The sequence below is a fragment of the Paramormyrops kingsleyae genome, chromosome 4 (assembly GCF_048594095.1).
Source record: "Paramormyrops kingsleyae isolate MSU_618 chromosome 4, PKINGS_0.4, whole genome shotgun sequence".
Lineage (NCBI taxonomy): Eukaryota > Metazoa > Chordata > Actinopteri > Osteoglossiformes > Mormyridae > Paramormyrops > Paramormyrops kingsleyae.
Genome location: NC_132800.1, coordinates 29,638,938 through 29,657,741, shown reverse-complemented (window position 1 = coordinate 29,657,741; position 18,804 = coordinate 29,638,938). Strand labels below are relative to the sequence as shown.

At 50.2% G+C, this 18,804-nt stretch overlaps 2 protein-coding genes across 4 annotated transcripts in view; one reads left to right on the top strand and one right to left on the bottom strand.

Annotated features, from left to right (window-relative positions):
- The window catches only part of LOC111841218 (uncharacterized), a 167,562-nt gene that overhangs the window by 87,504 nt on the left and 61,254 nt on the right, over positions 1-18,804 (bottom strand). The gene's annotated exons all lie outside the window — the stretch shown is intronic.
- On the top strand, positions 1,102-17,205 carry LOC140588809 (RAB11-binding protein RELCH homolog). 3 transcript variants are annotated; one of them, XM_072711077.1, is made up of 27 exons: positions 1,102-2,335; positions 2,449-2,504; positions 2,761-2,874; positions 3,125-3,591; positions 3,711-4,007; positions 5,191-5,266; positions 6,114-6,209; positions 6,392-6,415; positions 8,692-8,804; positions 9,881-9,971; positions 10,669-10,740; positions 10,964-11,104; positions 11,184-11,348; positions 11,428-11,575; positions 11,721-11,877; positions 12,211-12,334; positions 12,474-12,522; positions 12,896-12,975; positions 13,050-13,156; positions 13,300-13,399; positions 13,943-14,025; positions 14,947-15,010; positions 15,161-15,299; positions 15,498-15,614; positions 16,181-16,269; positions 16,394-16,464; positions 16,747-17,205. In XM_072711077.1, exons 2-27 carry the CDS (start codon positions 2,499-2,501, stop codon positions 16,865-16,867), a joined length of 3,111 nt encoding a protein of 1,036 aa, XP_072567178.1. In that variant the 5' UTR covers positions 1,102-2,335; positions 2,449-2,498; the 3' UTR covers positions 16,868-17,205. The 3 variants fall into 3 exon arrangements, with proteins under 3 accessions (XP_072567178.1, XP_072567176.1, XP_072567177.1); XM_072711075.1 differs by lacking the exons at positions 13,943-14,025; positions 16,747-17,205 and adding an exon at positions 14,620-14,702 and having other exon boundaries at positions 16,394-16,498; XM_072711076.1 differs by lacking the exons at positions 6,392-6,415; positions 13,943-14,025; positions 16,747-17,205 and adding an exon at positions 14,620-14,702 and having other exon boundaries at positions 16,394-16,498.

Sequence of the window (18,804 nt, the reverse complement as noted above, 5' to 3'; positions counted from 1 at the left end):
AAGTAGTGGAGCAAAGAGGGGATTATTTTTTGTTGTTTTTAATTTGTGTGATTTGTCATTTAATTACAGTAAAACACGGACCTGGGCTCCATGTAAGTGATGGTTTTGCACACCCAAAGGTCATGAATAATAAACAGTCCCAATAGTTTATTATTGTTCTGTGTGTTTCCCAGCACAGTACGCTGAAGATATCCTCCTCCGCTTAGTCGAAAGCTGACTTCTGCTTTTTCCTTCGTGTTTAAATTTCACTCAATAAAACGTTATTTTAATCCCCACTTCCACATTGTTATTAATGCACCACGTTCAGTAACACCAGCTCCCTCTCTGGTTGAGCGCTGTAGGGTCTGGCCTTCTGACTCCAGTTTGTGTTTGTTGTTCATCTTGAAATTCCAGTATGTCCCCCCTCCCCCCCCCTCGTGAATAACTGTACGTTTTACATCCATTTTGTGTCTCTGCATTTTTACGCACCCAAGATGTTTATACATGGAGAATAAGATGCTGAGCCGTAATGTGATTGGACGAGGGTATGAATAGGTCAGTGGGAGTGGCCTGAAGAGCGGAGATGTGATTGGTTGGTGGGAGGCTGGGGGTGTGACTGCAGTGCTGTGGGGTGTTCCTCTTTCTGTGGGGCCATGTGACTGCAGCAGGTTAGGAGCTTCAGCAGCTCTCGAACCCGCGGCCACAGCTGTCTGACTCAGGGTCTCACTCCTTCTTAAATGGCTTTCTGATACCACCATGCAGTGTCCAAAAACAGCTTGTTAAAAGTTGGCCACATGCTGCATGGGTCGGCTCTGCCTCCTCCAGCAGTCTTCCCTGGTCCCCGCCATCCCCACTTCAGACCCCTAACTCCACCCCACCCCCACCCCAGCCACTCCCCCAACCCTGTCATGGCCACACCCCCAACCCTGTCATAACCACGCCCCCAACCATACCCCAGCCACGCCCCCAACCCTGCCATGACCACACCCCCAACCATACCCCAGCCATGCCCCCAACCCTGCCCTGACCACTCCCCCAACCCTGTCATGACCACGCCCCCAACCCTGCCATGACCACACCCCCAACCATACCCCAGCCATGCCCCCAACCCTACCCTGACCACTCCCCCAACCCTGTCATGGCCACGCCCCCAACCCTGCTCTGACCACGCCCACTCACGTGGACCTCACCTCCTCGCTCGGCTTTCAGCTACATCCCCGGTGCTCCAGCGGCTTTCCCGTGAGTTCTGGCTGGAGGGGAGCTCAGCGTAACTTTAGAACCATATAATAAATAAAAAGAAAGGGATCACAGTCTTACTGGGAAATCTTGGAGTGGAAGTTAGATGCATTTTCACAGCAAGCTGGTCTTCAGCTGGTGCTAGATCTGCAACGATGAAGCTCTTGGTGGCTTTTCTGCCATGTTCAGCCCATTCTCCTGACTGTCAGAGTCTCCATGCGAGGGGCATCACCATCCATGTGCAGCGTTACCATTCCTGCAACAACAAGAGCCCCATAAATGGACAGAACCCGCCAACGGTGCCATGAGCTATAATAGTTCGACTGGGCCAGTGGATGTGTCCATTGGTGTCTCAGCCGGCACTCTCTTGCACTCTCATGTCGGTCGATCTGCCCCTTTAGGCCATGGATGGCGCTCTTGTACCTTTAAGAAGTCTACTTTTTTCTGACAGTGATTATACCTGTGGATAGCCAGCAGGGGGAGCACGACCGCCGGCCTGGGGGTCCACAGTCGTGTTTAGTCCTGCTGTTGAACGGCAGATTGTTAATAATACACAAGATGAGCAGATCTTCCCTCCAGAAATCAGCGAGGATAAGCAGGAGAGCTGGATCGAAAGTCAGCTGGTCCTTGTGCCCCAGAGAGCCGAAACTGGGCTCTTAGCCGATTGCCCGGCCCTCGAGACCATGCCGTGCTGCCGATCTCCATGAATGCATGCAATTCGCTTGTATATCAAAAGCATACAACACCCTACAAACACGAGATTTTCAAACTGATGCGTGAAGAAAATCTGTAGGGATCGTTTGGTTTGTATGAAGCACAAGCCAAAGGATGTGGCTGCCCTGGGTCGGCGCCGGGGCCCCCGGGGCCCCCGGCTGCCAGAATGAGACCCGTCCTGGGCGCCGCTCGCCGGCCACACGCCTTGACGGCCCCCACCGTTGGCATGCTCTCCTCACCACTTCTGTTCTTTCACACCATCCATTTCCAGTTTCGTTTCGTTGCCCCCTTTTCTTGGTTTGATGCCTGTGTGTTTAATCCACTCCCTGTCCAGTCCTGGAGTTTGAACTTCGGAAAGCCAAGGAGACCATTCAGGCACTGCGCGCCAACTTGACTCAGGCAGCAGGTGGCGTACTTTCTATTTTTCCTATGTACTTTCTGCTTTGAGAGCTGCTGGGGGTCCTGCGGCTGCGGCGGTTGCCGGGGAGACCATCCAACAGGTCTACCTTTGCCTTGCAGAGAGCGAAGGGCCGTCGCGGGAGAGGCGGAGCTTCCGGTTCAGCCCGGAAATGGAGGTGGGAGAGCAGAGAGGACGAAGCTGTCTGTCTGCCTCTGTCTCTGTCTGTTTCTTTGTCTCTGTGTGTCTGTCGCTCTATGTCTGTCTCTGTTTCTCTCTGTCTCTCTGTCTGTCTCTCTGGTTCTCTGACTCCAGCTTATCAATGCCCTGACCTTGCATATGGGTCTGTTTGCATTGTAGTTCAACCAAAGGCATAAATGCTGACTTGTACTGTATGGAAAAGCGTCTAATCAGCGTTTCATTCCTCTTTGCAGGAGCCCGTCCGTCCACTTGAAAAAAGAGCCTTGAATTTTCTCGTTAATGAGTATTTGCTGAGGAATAATTACAAACTGACCTCGATCACATTCTCCGATGAAAACGATGACCAGGTAGTTCAGCAGAATTTCAAATAGTTTATGTGTTTTTACAGTATCTGTAGTTAATGTATGAAATATTTATTCTTTAAGGAATAAGACCTGTACACAGTTAACCTTACAGCATTTTAAATATAGTACATATAGTTTCAAATAGTTTTCATCAGAATGGGTTTGTCCCACTGACACATTATGCCTTATAATGGGCAGCAAAGGGTTAATGGTCACGTGTTGTCATAGAAACTGTAACCTGTCCTCGTCGTAGGATTTTGAGTTGTGGGACGATGTGGGGCTGAATACGCCAAAGCCCCCCAGCCTTCTGCACCAGTACCGGACTGGGGGAAGCTGCCCCCCCTCCCCGAGGGACACCGCCGATGTGGCCGTCGGGGTGGAGGCCAGTGAGCTGCCGCTGAACTCCATTACCCAAGAGTCCCTGCACAAGATGGAGCGCACGCAGGCATGTGACCCTGGTCATGTGACTCAGCTCATTGAGCAACCATGCTTCGCATGGAGCAACCATGGCTGCAGCAGTAGGATGTTGATTAGTTCATTCCTGACTGTGACGGCGACCTTGAAATGCTATTTTAACTCTTTCAAATCTTCTGTGGAAGCTGAAGCTTTGGTATTTCTCATCTTCCAGCAAGAAGAGATTGTTCAGGAGCTGGAGTATCAGATAGGCCTGCTGATCGGCGAGAAGCACAGTCTGGTGGAGCAGATTAAACTTCTCCAGAGGTAGGGAAGACGCGGGGGGTGGGGGGTGACGTGTGCAGTGGTTCAACCTCCCGTTGTGTTGAGGGAACTTGGAGAACATCGAAGAACGGGCTCTGACTGAAATCTCCCGAAATCTCCAGTGATATCCAGAGCCTGAAGAAGAGCATCTCCATGGAGGAGGTGGAGGGGGGCAATCTCAGATCGGATCAGAGTTCCATGGTGGCCCCCCTAGAGAACTGGTGCTGCGCTGACAGCAGAGGGCCCCCGGAGGAGCTGATGCCCGCGGGTGCCCCCTTCAGGACAAAGGGCAGGCTGGACAGGGACCCGCTTACCACGGCACCCGCCCCCTCGCTCTGCCAGCCCATACAGCCCCACAGCAAGTTAAAAACCCAGAAAGCACCAAGTCAAGGGTCTGCACAGTTTGAGCAGCCTAAAAGGTGAGCACAAGCATGAACAACATTATACATGTCACTGCTGGAAGAGTAACTCAGTGTGGGTAGGGCATGGCAGCTCACACCTCCAGTGCTGGGGTTCCAGTCTTCACAGTGTGCGTGTGGATCGTGTGTCATGTGGGTTTCCTCTGGGGTTCCAGTCTTCACAGTGTGCGTGTGGATCGTGTGTCATGTGGGTTTCCTCTGGGGTTCCAGTCTTCACAGTGTGCGTGTGGATCCTGTGTCATGTGGGTTTCCTCTGGGGTTCCAGTCCTCACAGTGTGCGTGTGGATCGTGTGTCATGTGGGTTTCCTCTGGGGTTCCAGTCTTCACAGTGTGCGTGTGGATTGTGTGTCATGTGGGTTTCCTCTGGGGTTCCAGTCTTCACAGTGTGCGTGTGGATCGTGTGTCATGTGGGTTTCCTCTGGGGTTCCAGTCTTCGCAGTGTGCGTGTGGATCGTGTGTCATGTGGGTTTCCTCTGGGGTTCCAGTCTTCCCAGTGTGCGTGTGGATCGTGTGTCATGTGGGTTTCCTCTGGGGTTCCAGTCTTCGCAGTGTGCGTGTGGATCGTGTGTCATGTGGGTTTCCTCTGGGGTTCCAGTCTTCGCAGTGTGCGTGTGGATCGTGTGTCATGTGGGTTTCCTCTGGGGTTCCAGTCTTCGCAGTGTGCGTGTGGATCGTGTGTCATGTGGGTTTCCTCTGGGGTTCCAGTCTTCGCAGTGTGCGTGTGGATCGTGTGTCATGTGGGTTTCCTCTGGGGTTCCAGTCTTCGCAGTGTGCGTGTGGATCGTGTGTCATGTGGGTTTCCTCTGGGGTTCCAGTCTTCGCAGTGTGCGTGTGGATCGTGTGTCATGTGGGTTTCCTCTGGGGTTCCAGTCTTCGCAGTGTGCGTGTGGATCGTGTGTCATGTGGGTTTCCTCTAAATTGTCCCCAAGTAAGTGTGCCCTACAGTGGCCTATTATCCTGTTCAGGGTACACCTAAACCTTTTCTGTCTGTCCCATGGCCATGCAGCATGAGCATTCGTTATTTACCATTCACTACTTTGCCACTAGAGGGAGCCACAAGTATGAAAATGGAAAATACTCCAATAACAAAATTAATTTTACATCCCCAGTCAATGATGTCTGTCTGTAACAAAGTACTTTTGCAAGCTACTGCTTATTGGGTGTTTGTGTTTTTTGTGTTTAGGAATCTGTCTCCTGCATTTCTTCAAGCACTTTTGTCTTTCTGTCAACTGTCTGCCGATAGCCGCCTTGGTTCTGAGGTGAGAGTCACGGTCCTGAAGATGGTGCTGAATGTTAAAAGCCCCACAAAGTGTATCGCCACGGAAGAAGTGCTTCACCCCTTGACCTTTAATGCTGTTTCTCTAACGCAAAACGACAAAATAGAGTGTTCTGGTGTATTCCCTTGAAATCTTCTTCCTCGTTTCTTGTAAGCCTGCCAAAGCACAGCTGAGGATGGTCAAAAATGACAGCAAATAATGAATTTTCAGGTCCTCTTACTGGCAGATCTTTGTCATCCATGGTACAACACAAAAGACCACGGCTCAAATGGTCCAGGGGTCAGGCCATTTTCCTTAGACCGTTTGGCTCGGACCGTTTCACTTAGACCATTTGACTTGGACCGTTTCACTTAGACCATTTGAGTTACGATGATGCTTCTTCAGAATAGATAGCTTCGACTGTGATTCGTTAATGATGAACTAACATAAGATCAATATATAAGTACATTAATTGACAGAATTAATATATAATTAGTGGTGAGTTCCGATGTGTCTTTTTTAGATGAGTGAACCTGCGTATTGGTTATCATAATTACCAGTGTCTAGTGGGTAGATAATGATTATGTACGCTATAAAATGATGGTTAACTACATTTTATGTCAACACTGAGCTTGATGACTTGCTGTTAAATAAATAATAGGTAATTTGCTTCTAAGACTTAGTTTGTGGGTAATTAATACATTAACTAAGAGTTAGTTCATGATTAATTAAGTGCAAACTAATACACTATTTATGCCCCCTGAAGCTCACCAAAGATTCTGATTGTGATGATGTTCCTTGACTTGATCTGGCTGTTAATCGAATTCTGCGCCAATGATGCCTCTGACAGGTGTCCCGCATCGCAGACAGCGAGGAGAGTCTCTTGCTCATGTTGGGTCGTTGCCTGCCCCACATCGTGCCCAACGTGCTGCTCGCCAAGAGAGAGGTACGGAGTGTGCTCGGGGGTACGTGGGGGGGCGTGCCCTCGTATGTCATTGCATTACTGTCTGCCATTTGGAATCTGCATTGCGTTTGACGCTGATTCTCGCCTGTACTCATTTTGACTCCATTTTGTGTCTTTTACTTTCCGCCATTTTCCCACTTTTGTGCATGCGTCTCTGCTCCTAGAGAATGGTTGTGCACCTGTGCCAGGTGAGTGCGAAAACGTCCGCAAACACCACCGCCCCTCCCCCTCCGCTCCTCTCAGCTGGCTGCTTTACTGCCCCCTAGCTGCCAAGTCCGGCTCGTCTTCCGTACCGCCGCTAGCCTACATGTCGGCTTTTGCCAGATTTTGTTCAATGTGCTGAAAATATCTAGATCTAACATGAAAAATGTAAATCCCCCCCCAGCTTTGAACTAAATACCAGACTAAACCTGCTATTAATAGCCAAAGATTGGTTTTCTCTAGTGATGGGCAAAATGATGCTTTATGAAACATTAGCTGTATAATCTGACCCCACTAGATGGCGCTCTCTCTTCAGAAAAGGGCACAAAGCATGTCCCAAAGCAAGCCAACAGCACCATCTAGTGGGGTCACAAAATATAGCAAATCTTTCATGAAGCATTATTTTCCCCATCACTAGTTTTCTGTAACAAATGGTCGTCTCTCCCTGGGCTGCAGGAGAGGCTGACTGTGTGTGGAGCATAACTGGTCTTTATTCAGGGGCTAATCTGGCTGCGGCAGTTAGACTCGGCTTGCGGAATCCGATGGTGAGAGTGAGCCATTTCTCAGGCGCGTGTGAATCCTGCCCTGGGTGTCCCCTTCGTGCCTGTCGTGCGGTGAATCAGCAGAGGTCCCACTCCCTTCCGGGCTGGTGTTTACATTCTGCTGTCAATTTTGCTGCCTTGCAGTGTGTAGATTAATGGCCCATGCTATTTTATTTTCAGTCGTCGGCGAGTCACAAGTCGGCTCTCCGTGACACGTACATCACGCTGAAGGCAGACACAGAAATGAATGTGTTAGTGCTTGGAGTCACATGGTTCATAGCCCCTCTCCCCCCCCCCTCCCCAGCTCTGGTTATTTTCATAGCTAGGGTTTGTTTTGAGATGTGATGAGAGCCTTATAGAAACAGTGCTCTCAGATGGCACAAATTAAGGGTGTGTTTGGTGTTTTTCTTCTATATAGTGAAATTAGATACGTACAGCAAAAGCGTAATTTTATTTGCGTGGTTTGACCAGCGCCGTACCGTCTGTGCATGTGCTGACCCTGGGTAACCTTGCTGATAGGATGAGCACAATCTCTGCTGGGGGGTTGTGGAGTGTGTGCTCAAAAATGTCTGACTTTTTTTTTTGTTTTTAACTGTCTCCACCTCCTCACCCCCGTTGGTAAAATTTATCCGCTGTGCCCGCCCTCTGCCCCCTTGCATTCTATATATACATATGTGGTACGCAGCTTAAAAAATTTGGATTGTGATCCTATAAAAATGAGGGTCTGGAGGCCAAACCAGTGATGAACAACTGCCTGTGGATCCATTCATGAAATGTTGGTGAATCCAGGATGGTTAGGCTACACAAATCCTACTTATATTTCATTTACAAAAGTTTTGAGATTAAATGTAACTTAACTAAGCTCTCAAAGAGTTGTCCAAAGACACTGATGCTGCATAGGTATTGTAAAAGCACAACTGTTAATTTTTTGTCCATTTATAGACGGCAGTGCAGAAATTGTTTTGCGACTAGAAAAGTTATGCAAAAGGAAAGTGATTGAATGGAGTGTGAAGTGTTTGATCAAAGGCTTCCTTTAAAACTTGCCTCCAGAAGGCTGCTTTGCTCGCGATGCTTTTCGCCGCCTCTGGAAGTCGAGGTTGTCAGGATAAGGCCGCCGTGTTCTCGGTTAGTTCGGTAGGCTGAGGATCTGTCTGAAAGGCCGCCGTGTTCTCGGTTAGTTCGGTAGGCCGGGGATCTGTCTGAAAGGCCGCCGTGTTCTCGGTTAGTTCGGTAGGCTGGGGATCTGTCTGAAAGGCCGCCGTGTTCTCGGTTAGTTCGGTAGGCTGGGGATCTGTCTGAAAGGCCGCGTGTGGCCTCGGCGCCGTCTACCATGGCTGACACCCGTTCCCCGTCAGGCTCTCCGGCGATTTTGGTGTGAGCCTCAGGTTCCGGGGGAAGCTGGGACATCTCCGTCGTTGTGGTCCCTCCAAATATGCAAACGCAAAATGGCCGTATCGCAGTCTCATCGTTTCTCATGGTTTTTTTTCCACTCTTCATAATTTCTGCCACATTTTCTTACCCCACCCGAGCAGACGTTGGAAGGGGCAGTACAAGAAGCTGCAGACAGGAGGCGCTCTGTCAGCATTACCTCTAAGTAGTGTTAGACCCCGTTTGATCTAGTACTCTGATTGGCTGCTGTGCTTGACAGTGCTCTGATTGGCTGCTGTGCTTGACAGCGCTCTGATTGGCTGTTGTGCTTGACAGCGCTCTCCCTGCCCTAGGAGCTGATCCCCCTCATTCTCTGCACCGCCTGCCTTCACCCCGAGCCTAAGGAACGTGACCAGCTGCTGCACATCCTCTTCAACCTCATCAAGAGACCTGACGACGAGCAGAGGTGAGTCTCACCCACAGGGGGCGACATTGAGCACACGCTGCATTCACTGTGGATAGGCACACATAGTACTGTGCAGTGAAAGCAAATGTTTACAGCATTTTATCAGGGTATTAAGTATATATTTGCTCACAAAATAAAAAAATAGTTAAAAAACAAATGTAATGTAGGTCAGTAACTTAAAATGTCATCAAGAGGGTTACCAAGCTAAACAAAATCTCTTTTTAGTAAAGAAACGAACCATAAAATCATTTATGGCAGTGCAAAAACCTTACAGTAAAAGTATATTTATCCATGTAAGTAATACCTTTAGAAATCAGTTTTTAATATTTTGTGACCGTCAGGAATAAAGCCAGCCCTCGGTTTTAAATGCAGTACAAGTGGTTCACAAGTAATAAGCGTTTTATTTCAAGAAGGTCCTATTTTTTAGAATGTTTTTTAAAAGGTAGGCGTTTGAGAATAGGCTCGAGAAGATGTCCGAATGAACAGCGGCACAATGAAAACTAACAAGAATTTCTTCTGTTCTCCGAAAACATTGCTGGTATTTTATGAGTTGGGTAGAAGACCTTGGTTCAGCATGAACATCATTTAAACGTCATTCTCTTTGACTGCCTGAGGCCTTTCTACAGTGCTGTGTATGTATACTATGTATACAAACGTATATGTGACTCTCCAAATTAAAGAAAGTAAATTATACACATTAGCTTTTCTCTCTCAGAATCTGTCTGCCAATATTTGCTGAAATGTCAGTCACCACTGAACTCGTACATCCACAGTCCGTCCTCCTAATTTTGGCTGTGTGCTTATTCTTATAAGACAGTTAAAGGGAGCTACCCTCGCATGGTAGTGGAAAGACCCCTGATTTGACGGCTTAGCCTGCACTGCCCCCTAGTGACAGTAAGCTAACAATGCGCTAACCCTGACCTCCCCCCCTGGGTTTGGTAGCTTAGCCTATATTGCCCCCTGGTGATGGTAAGTTAGCCGTGCAAACCCTGACCCTCCTCGGGTTTGGCAGCCTAGCCTGCACTGCCCCCTGCTGACGGTAAGCTGACGGTGCACCAATCCTGACCTCCCCCCAGGCAGATGATCCTGACGGGCTGTGTGGCCTTTGCCCGGCACGTGGGCCCCACGCGGGTGGAGGCGGAGCTGCTGCCACAGTGCTGGGAACAGGTACACCCCCCCCCCCCCTCCATGTGTCTGATGTGATGTTTGATGTATGCAGCACGTTAAGCATCCTTCCTTGATATTAACCTTCAGCCTCTTTAGCCCTCTGGGGTCGAGTGCAACGTCGGCGATGCAGCGTATCTTTCGCGTCAATTTCAGTTTATATCTCGCTGAAATCTTTTTGTAGAATCATGAAAAAAATGCCGACTAAATCTGTAATCTGTCTTCTTTTCAAAATGTCCATTGTCGGAAGTATTAAAGTTTTTTAAATTAGGTTAAATCGGGAAAAAATTTAACCATGTCACCTTACTTTGTTTTACCTGCATCGGGGGCGTGTAGTACCGCTCTCACCCGAAGATCACTATTCACATTCTAAATAGCCACATTACCCTACCCCAGTCAGTGAAAGCGTGTCCCCTACCCCGGTCAGTGAAAACCTGATCATACCGTAACGCCATATTTGTTTATGCCGTGTTCTGTGTTCTTTTACTATGTGTTTGGTTATGCCGTGTTGTGCTGTGTTCAGTTACTATGTGTTTGGTTATGCCGTGTTGTGCTGTGTTCAGTTACTATGTGTTTGGTTATGCCGTGTTGTGCTGTGTTCAGTTACTATGTGTTTGGTTATGCCGTGCTCGATTGCCAAACTGCTGACTGCGTCAGTCCATCCCGGAATTGACCTCCCGCTGCCCCTTCACCCCCCCAGATCAACCACAAGTATCTGGAGCGCCGCCTGCTGGTCGCCGAGTCCTGCGGAGCCCTGGCCCCCTATCTGCCCGTAAGACATGCCCCCGCCTGCTCTCTGGCGCCACCTTGCTGTAACCCCAGAAGGGGAGACGTTAGGTTTGCCTTAATCGCTCTGGTAGTTGTGTGGCCTTTGGAAGCCCTTCCTGTCCTGGTCAGTGGTGCCTCAGAAGACCCTGTTACCTCTCTGTGTTTGTGACCTCACAGTCAATGCCGTCACCTCTGTAACTCTCCCCCCGCGCCTCCCTCCCTCGCAGAAGGAAATCCGTAGTTCGCTGGTGCTCTCCATGCTGAAGCAGATGCTGACAGAGGACAAGGCCCACCTGGTGCGGGAAGCCGTGGTCAAGAGCCTGGGCGTCATTATGGGCTACATCGACGATGCCGACAAGTACTCACAGGTATATGGCAACCGCCCCCCCACCCTCTTTGCCCCCTTTTGCTCTGATCCTGAGGCTCCTGTTGATGATGTCACTGCAGGGCTTCGAGCTGATGCTGCTGTCGCTGGGCGACCCATCCGAGCGGGTGGTCAGCGCCACCCACCAGGTCTTCATTCCGGCCTTTGCAGCCTGGACCACAGAACTGGGTGTCCTGCAGAGCCAGCTCCTGTCCAGCCTGCTGCTGCGCGTCGAGGGCCTGCTGAAGGTAAGCCGTGTGGTGGGCACGGTCACCGTGGTCACTGTCGCCATGGTAACTCATCGCACCCCCCCCCCCCACCATACAGGAGAGCGACCGTGGCCCTGACGAACACAAGCTCCACCTGCTCCTGTCGGGCCTGCAGTCCCTTATCTCCCCAATGTTTGCCTTGGTGCTCCAGAGCGCCCCCTTCAGCGGCCAGGTGGAGCTGCAGGACAGCACCCCGCCCATCGAGGGTGAGGACCCTGTTTTTACAAGGATGGTCAGATTACAAAGGGCTGGAGACAGTTCAGGGTCATTGTGTCGTCTCCGGGGACGACGCCGGACCCTAACACACACACACTGTCACACTCTGTCCCCACCCACCTCCCTCGCCTCCAGTGACACGGTTCCCGCGTCCGGCGTCCATGCTCCAGGACGTGGCCACGATCGTTGGTAGCCGCGAGCGCCTGGCGGTGCTGCTGCAGCTGTATGACCGGCAGCTGGAGCATGAGGGGACCATGGGCTGGGGCAGCCTGCTCTGGGTGGTCAACCAGCTGTAAGTGTCCCCCCCCCCCAAAATTAGCCGTGAAGAAGCATCTACACTGGGCTTCTGAATTCATCTAAGCCTGTTGGTTGTATGGGTTTTTATGGAATTTAGCAATTTGTAATTGTAATTTGTAATTGTAACTTTCAATTGTATTTTGTAGTGGTCCTTAAATGCATTTCTTTATAAATCCCCAAGTATTTGTCCAGTACTCGATTTCAAATAGAGTCCTTTTAAGATCCAGAAGGACGTTAAAGGTTAGCCTTTGTAGGTTTACAGGTGAGTAAATCCAGCCTCCACATGCAGAGCGTTACCCTCAGTGAGATGGTGCTACTGCTCCCCCAGGTTACCCCATCTCATCGGAATTGTGGGCCAGATCAACGTCAACTCCGCAGCCTGCGTGCACGAGTTCTCCAGGCTTTTCTGGAGGCTGTGCCGGACGTTTGGAAAGATCTTCACAAACACGAAGGTGAGTGGTATCAAGTGTCCGGTTCAAGGTGTTAAGGCCAGTGTCCGTTTGGGGATTTGGCCCCAGCTGTTTGACCTCTGCTGCAGTCTGCTCTCTGGGTATGATCACCTTGTTAAGTCCTGTTTTATTTTTCTTCCAGGTGAAGCCGCAGTTCCAGGAAATCCTGCGGCTGTCTGAGGAGAGCGTGGGTGCGTGAATCTGCATGACCGCTTATGTGCTGCAGATGCTCCTGCCTGCTTTTATCAGGAAGAGCTGGCAGGACGTGGCTGCTGTCAGGCATTAAGCGCTTAGTCGTGTCCCCGACACCTGGGCTAGTCACGCCGTCAGAGCGTCTGGGGAGCCGTCACGGGGCCTTCGCTGCACCGCAGTGTGCGGCCCTCCTTCCTGGGGGCTCATAAACCCTTTAGTCTCATTGGCCCCCCACTCTATTGCTTCCCATGTGTGCGCTGGTCTCCTTCAGGTCATCCAAACCATGTTTGGGTAAATAGGCATGTGTGTGGATGGTGTGCGATGATGTATGCTCTCATCTTACTTTTTGTCATGTCTCCGTGGTAACGGCAGACGCCTCGGATGGGAATGATGTTCTGACGAAGGGCACCGTGCCCATCTACGCCACCGGGGTGCTGACGTGCTACAACCAGGTAAGGAGCGGCTAGTGGGGCAGTGGCGGCTGAGAGTGCGTGTGGCCCCTCACCCGAATCACCTCCCCCCCCAGGAGGAGGACCGCAAGCTGCTGGTGGCCTTCCTGGAGGACGTCATGATGAGCCTGTCTCTGTCCCATGCTCCTCTGGACAGCCTGAAAGCCGCCTTCATGGAGCTGGGGTGAGCGGGCGGGGCCGAGGTAGTGGGTGTGTCAGGGCATTTGGTGAAGCGGGGGGCAGGGCTGGGGGTGTGGCGGGGCCGGGGCCGATTCCAGTGCCGCTCGGACCCTAACGTATAACAGAATATGCCTGTCCCCCCCAAAGCGCCAACCCAGCGTATCACGAGCTGTTGCTGACGGTGCTTTGGTACGGCGTGGTGCACACCTCCGCCCTCGTGCGCTGCACTGCAGCCCGCATGTTCGAGGTAAGTGGGCGGATGCTACCAGATGAGGTGTCAGGTGTGGCAGTACCAGTGGTCAGAATTATGAGAGGTAGCAGAGATTAAGGCCAAAGGAGAGCTGTCCTTTCTTCAGGAGGAACTGCAGAGAAAAGCATAACCTTTACTGTTACTGTACTTCGTGATAACACTGTAATACTATGTTACTGTATTGGATTTGCTTGCCTGCCTGCCTACCTTATTGAATCTGAAAGCACCCCTCCCCCCCCAAAACATATCATCAAATCGATGTCCAAAAGTGCCACATATGGAATCTGCACCCCCACATCGGTGGTCATTTGTTCTTGCTTGATCTCTCAGATTTTGCTTTGTTCCTTACTTTTGCCTGTGAAACGTGTCCATTTTCACCTCATTATTGATATAATTTGTTTATTCCTCTATTGTTTCCTGTTTGGATGGTTGTTTATTTTATCGTTATTATTTTTTGTCCCTCTCTCTCCGCATCGCCATGGTGCCGTGCTTGTTCTTTCCATGCACACCGTGTGACATCATCCTGATCTGACCAATCAGCTGTTGGTGAAGGGGGTCAGTGAGAGTCTAATAGCTCAGAGGGTTGTCCCAGCCCTTATCGCGCTCTCCGATGACCCTGAAATGTAAGTCCACTGCTGCCTCGTTCCTCCCAGCCTGCCCTCCCCACCTTGGTCCATGACTTTCCAGGAAGTACCTCACTGTCCGTGCAAGGAGCTCGTGGCAGTGAGAAGCGGCTAATGCTAACGTGCTAACATGACAGCTGTAACTTAATCCGGGATGGACACTTGCTGAGCAAAAGGGAAACACGGCCCCATATTCAGAGGCTGCTTTTGGGTAATTTTCACATCTATTCAGGGTGGTCATGTTTACCTGGAAATGCGAGAGTATTTGCCCCCTCGTATCACATCGCCACATTGCTCTATCGGGGCACTCCGACAGACAGAGTACTGGTGGACGAAGGATCCGCCGCCGCCTGCAGGTGGCGCTATTCCTGGGAAGCCGAGGCAGGGAGGAGGCTATGCTAAGCGAAGACATGCTAACATCGAGCTCAGGCTGAGATCCTCGCTGCCCCCACGTGCTCGATTCATCGCATGATTAGGCTCCAGGCTCACCCTCTGGCACCCTCCCCCCTCCACCACCCCCCCCCCCCCGGATCCCCGTCCCGTCCCACCCGTGCTCACCCAATCGTCTCTCTTTTGCATTCTGACTGGTTGCAGGTGATTCTCAGGGGCATGAGCGAGGCCTTAATTGACAAGCGGGTAGCTCCAGCGCTAATTACCTTGTGCAGTGACCCGGAATTGTGAGTCGATGCAGACGTGAGACTTCAGCTCTGTCCGTGTCCGTGTCCATGTCCGTGTCCGTGTCCTCCATGTCTGTGCCGTCCCTCTGCCGCCATCCGCGCGGATGTGTGTCCCACTCATGCCTGCCACTACTTACCGCCGCACACAGAGTCACCATCGACCTTCTCTGTCTGTCTACATGTTGAATTAGTAAAGACTCTCAGCCTCAGATGGTCAGTGGGCCCGTTTCTGCTTGTGTTCCAGCTCGGTTAGGATATCAACGATACCGGCATTTGGTACCATAATGGAGACCGTGACCCAGAAAGAGGTACCGTGTCACTTCAGTCGTCCGGACCTTTAATTTGGAGATTTAATTGCATATCAAACTGCATGAAGACCAGTGCACACCAGTGGATATCTCCCAGTGTGTGTAACGCACTCTGGAGAAGCTAAGGCCAGCGTGTGCTTGCGGTTTAAGCTTCTGGAGAGAGTGAAGATGCAGCTGGCGTCCTTCCTGGAGGACCCGCAGTACCAGGACCAGCATTCCCTGCACATGGAGATCATCCGGACGTTCGGGAGGGTCGGGCCCAACGCCGAGCCGCGCTTCAGAGACGAGTGTGAGTCTCTGCCGTGCGTCTGTTATGGCAGAGATGTGACACAACAGCTTCTCTTCAGGGAGCCGTTCAGTGTGTCATGGTTTATCGGGGATTATGGCTTTGCTGTTTTGTGGTACCAAACTGGAGGCCTTGTGTTCCTCGAGCGTCTTGTGAGTCTGTGGTCACTGGGCCTCAGTGAAACCCAGCTCTGTGTTTCAGTCGTGCTCCCTCACCTGCACAAGCTGGCACTGGGCAACAACAGGCAGACGGCCGAGGCCAAGCGGGTGGGCATCGCCACGCAGCTGTTCGAGGCCTACAGCGCCCTCTCCTGCTGCTGTATCCTTCAGAACCCCGGAGGTCAAAGGTCGCTCGGCCCAGTACAGAATAGCTCAGCTGTTACAGCGCCTCTCCATCTGTTTAATGCTAATGTGGGATATTCTAGCTGCCGTTGCCCATTATGCTAAGCTGCCTGTTACCGAGGAGACGAAAGCTGCAGGCTTTAACTCCGTCCAAGTCGCCATAACCGAACGGCAGGAAACAGGCCTGTATTTCCTCTCGTCGCGTACAGCTTTGAAGCGTGTGAACGTGCCCTGAAAACGGAGAGAAGTCAGAGCCTGACCGCTGGGGCTGGGGAGGGCTGACTGCACAGCAAAGCTGTGACGAGACCCCCCCCAGACCCCCCAATCCCTATACACCCGCCAGCTCCGAGCTTCATGCAGCTGGGCCAGGTTAGTGCCTGAAGCTTTTCTAATAGCTACTTTGATGGGTGTTTAAAAAGGCAGCCCGCCACCCTTTGTCAGAGGCCCCCCTGTGACTGGGAAATGCCGGCGGGGGGGGGCTGACAGACAGCAGTGGGTGGGCAGCAGGTCTGGCTGGAGGACACCATAACTGCAGACGCACAGTCATCTCCGAAGACGTGCTGGTGAATCACTTCCTCCCGGGGCTGAGGTGCTTAAGGGTCGACATGGAGCAGTTCTCTCCTGAATATGAGGTTTGTTTTCTGTCTTTGCTGAAAAACCAGCGCACTTGTGTCAGCTCTCAGACTGGGAAACCTCACAATACCCAACACAAACAGAGCAGGCGGGATCTCGCTTTTCTGTGTCGTTTTTCCGCAGGATATCCTGAGCTCCATGATTAAGGAATGTGAGCAGAAAGTGGAGAACAGGAACTCTCAGGAGCCCCAGGGGTAAGAGCCGACCGGCCCCCCGCTTACCGCTGTAGCTCCCCTCACGCCACGGCGTGGGTGGTGCCGACCGGCCCCCCGCTTCATTATTATCTGCTCACTTTGGTCAGCACTTGCTCTGCCCCCACCAAACCGGCGTGGGCGGCGCCAACCAGCCCCCCACTTACCACTGTAGATCCCCTCACGCTGCGGCCTGGGCGGCCCCCCGCTTGATTATTATCTGGTCACTTTGGTCAGCACTCGCTCTGCCCCCACCAAACCGTCCCCCTTGGCTGCTGTATCCAGGTCCATGTCTATAGCTGCCAGCCTCGTGAGCGAAGACGCGAAGACCAAGTTCCTCAGCAAGGTGGGACAGCTGACCACTTCGGGCGCCATGCTGGCCAACGTGTTCCAGAGGAAGAAGTGACCGGAATGTGCCGTCGCCGATCCCAAGCTGCCCGGCCCCTCCTACTTGAACCCGATACTCTGCCTTTTCTCTGTGTCCTTTTATTACCACATTGTCATCTGAAGCTCCAAAGATATTTGCACTGTGTCTAATTCCTCTTCATTTTGGGTTTTTATCGTTATATGCATTATGTAACTGTATTGTACACATTTTCTGTGAATTCCGTGATTTCCAGTCTTATCTTTGTGTTGTGTGTATGTTTTCATTTATCTATATGTTTTTTGATATTACACAAGTAAATAACTGTACAATTTACCGAATTACAAGACCATTTTAAACATGTCCAAGTAATAAAACTGATGAACCCTTGTGTATTTACAGCCTATCTGATTTCTTCTTATGAATAAATGTCAGCTTTGCAGTCAGGTTTGTACGGTGGCCGAGAGCCCAGTGAAATTCAACATAAGAAACACGTCTAATAGAAAAACACATTGCAAAGTAAAAAAGCATATTATTCAAGTTCATAACGCATTTGCAAACACACTGCAAATTCATAGACGCTACACAAATTCAGAAAATACTTTCATTATGTGAACTAATGGGCATTGACAATATCCAAATCACAAATACAAACACAGATTGATTCTTTATTACAAAAAGAGTAATATTTGCACCACATGGAAAACAAACAGCACTGCTCCACATTTAATACTAGCCATAAGTCATCGGGTTAACTTCCGCGCGGTCACACATAACACACTTAACATGTCTCTCACAAATACACATGTTCCACTCAGAGTGACATGCACATTAATTCATACACTGTGACACTGCAAATGCACCAATAAACCGTGCACACTTCAAACGTATGCCAGTATGACCTTGCAAAAACCCAGCTGGCCCGTTAGCAGTGCGAACACACTAAACCAAAAGACAACAGAAAAAGAAATAAAAGTTAGTCCGCCCGGACCTTCGACTACTCACGCGGCGGACTAAGGAAACCATACAAACTAAATCATAAAGAGCAGCGGCAAACTATAACCAAACAAAAACCACACTTAGCATATGCAGATGGATGCATTACAAACATTTCAATTAACTGACCACATACCTTTTACCATAAACCTTTATTTCATCCAACAGGCACACATGGCAGTTCATACTAACACACAAAAAAGACCACTTTAATAAAATAGACTATTAAAAATATTCCCTTATTTTTTTTTTTTATATATATATATATATATATATATATATATATATATATATATATAAACTACTGCTTACCAAGGCTGAGGCGTGCTCTCACAAACAGGAACCAGTCGGCCGTCACTGTTCCCCCCCCGAAACTTGCCCCAAACAATTGGTTCCTGGCCCTTTTATACCTGCACGCCTCCCCTCATTAGCATAATCAACTAAACCCTTACACAGCCCCACAGGCTACAATCAAAATGACAACACAGGCGAACTACATTTTACAAACGCGCCGCAAATACAGAAATCAACCGCAACTTCGGAATTACTAGGCTTAAATAATAGGGAGCAACGTAGGGCTACAAGAATGATTCCTGGTCTTAGAGGAATGTCTTATGAAGAGAGGTACGTTAGCTGAGCTGAATCTGTTCAGCCTCGCGCAAAGGAGATTAAGGGGGGGACATGATCCAGGTATATAAGATACTAATTAACAGGTCTGGATGCTGTTCAGCCAAATGTATGGAGGGAAATCCCGGATATTTTTCAAAAGGAATTGCAAATTGCATTTGCAATTGCGTTTTCCATATGTAGACGCATAAAGTGCGACATAATTCAAATGCAATTGCAAATTTTGCATTACCGTTTGCTTTTTCGCTTTCGCGAACGAACACTGACTGCCAAATTTCAAAGTCCATTTGCAGTTGCATTTCCCATGTCTTACAAGTCATGAGCCTGTCATATTTAAATAGCAAAATCAATTACCA

Bases quoted from the DNA above. Each gene is read 5' to 3' on its own strand.
- LOC140588809 (XM_072711077.1), top strand. The intron at 10,741-10,963 runs GTAAGACATGCC...CCTCCCTCGCAG, and splicing joins CCCTGGCCCCCTATCTGCCC to AAGGAAATCCGTAGTTCGCT. The intron at 16,465-16,746 runs GTAAGAGCCGAC...TGCTGTATCCAG, and splicing joins AACTCTCAGGAGCCCCAGGG to GTCCATGTCTATAGCTGCCA.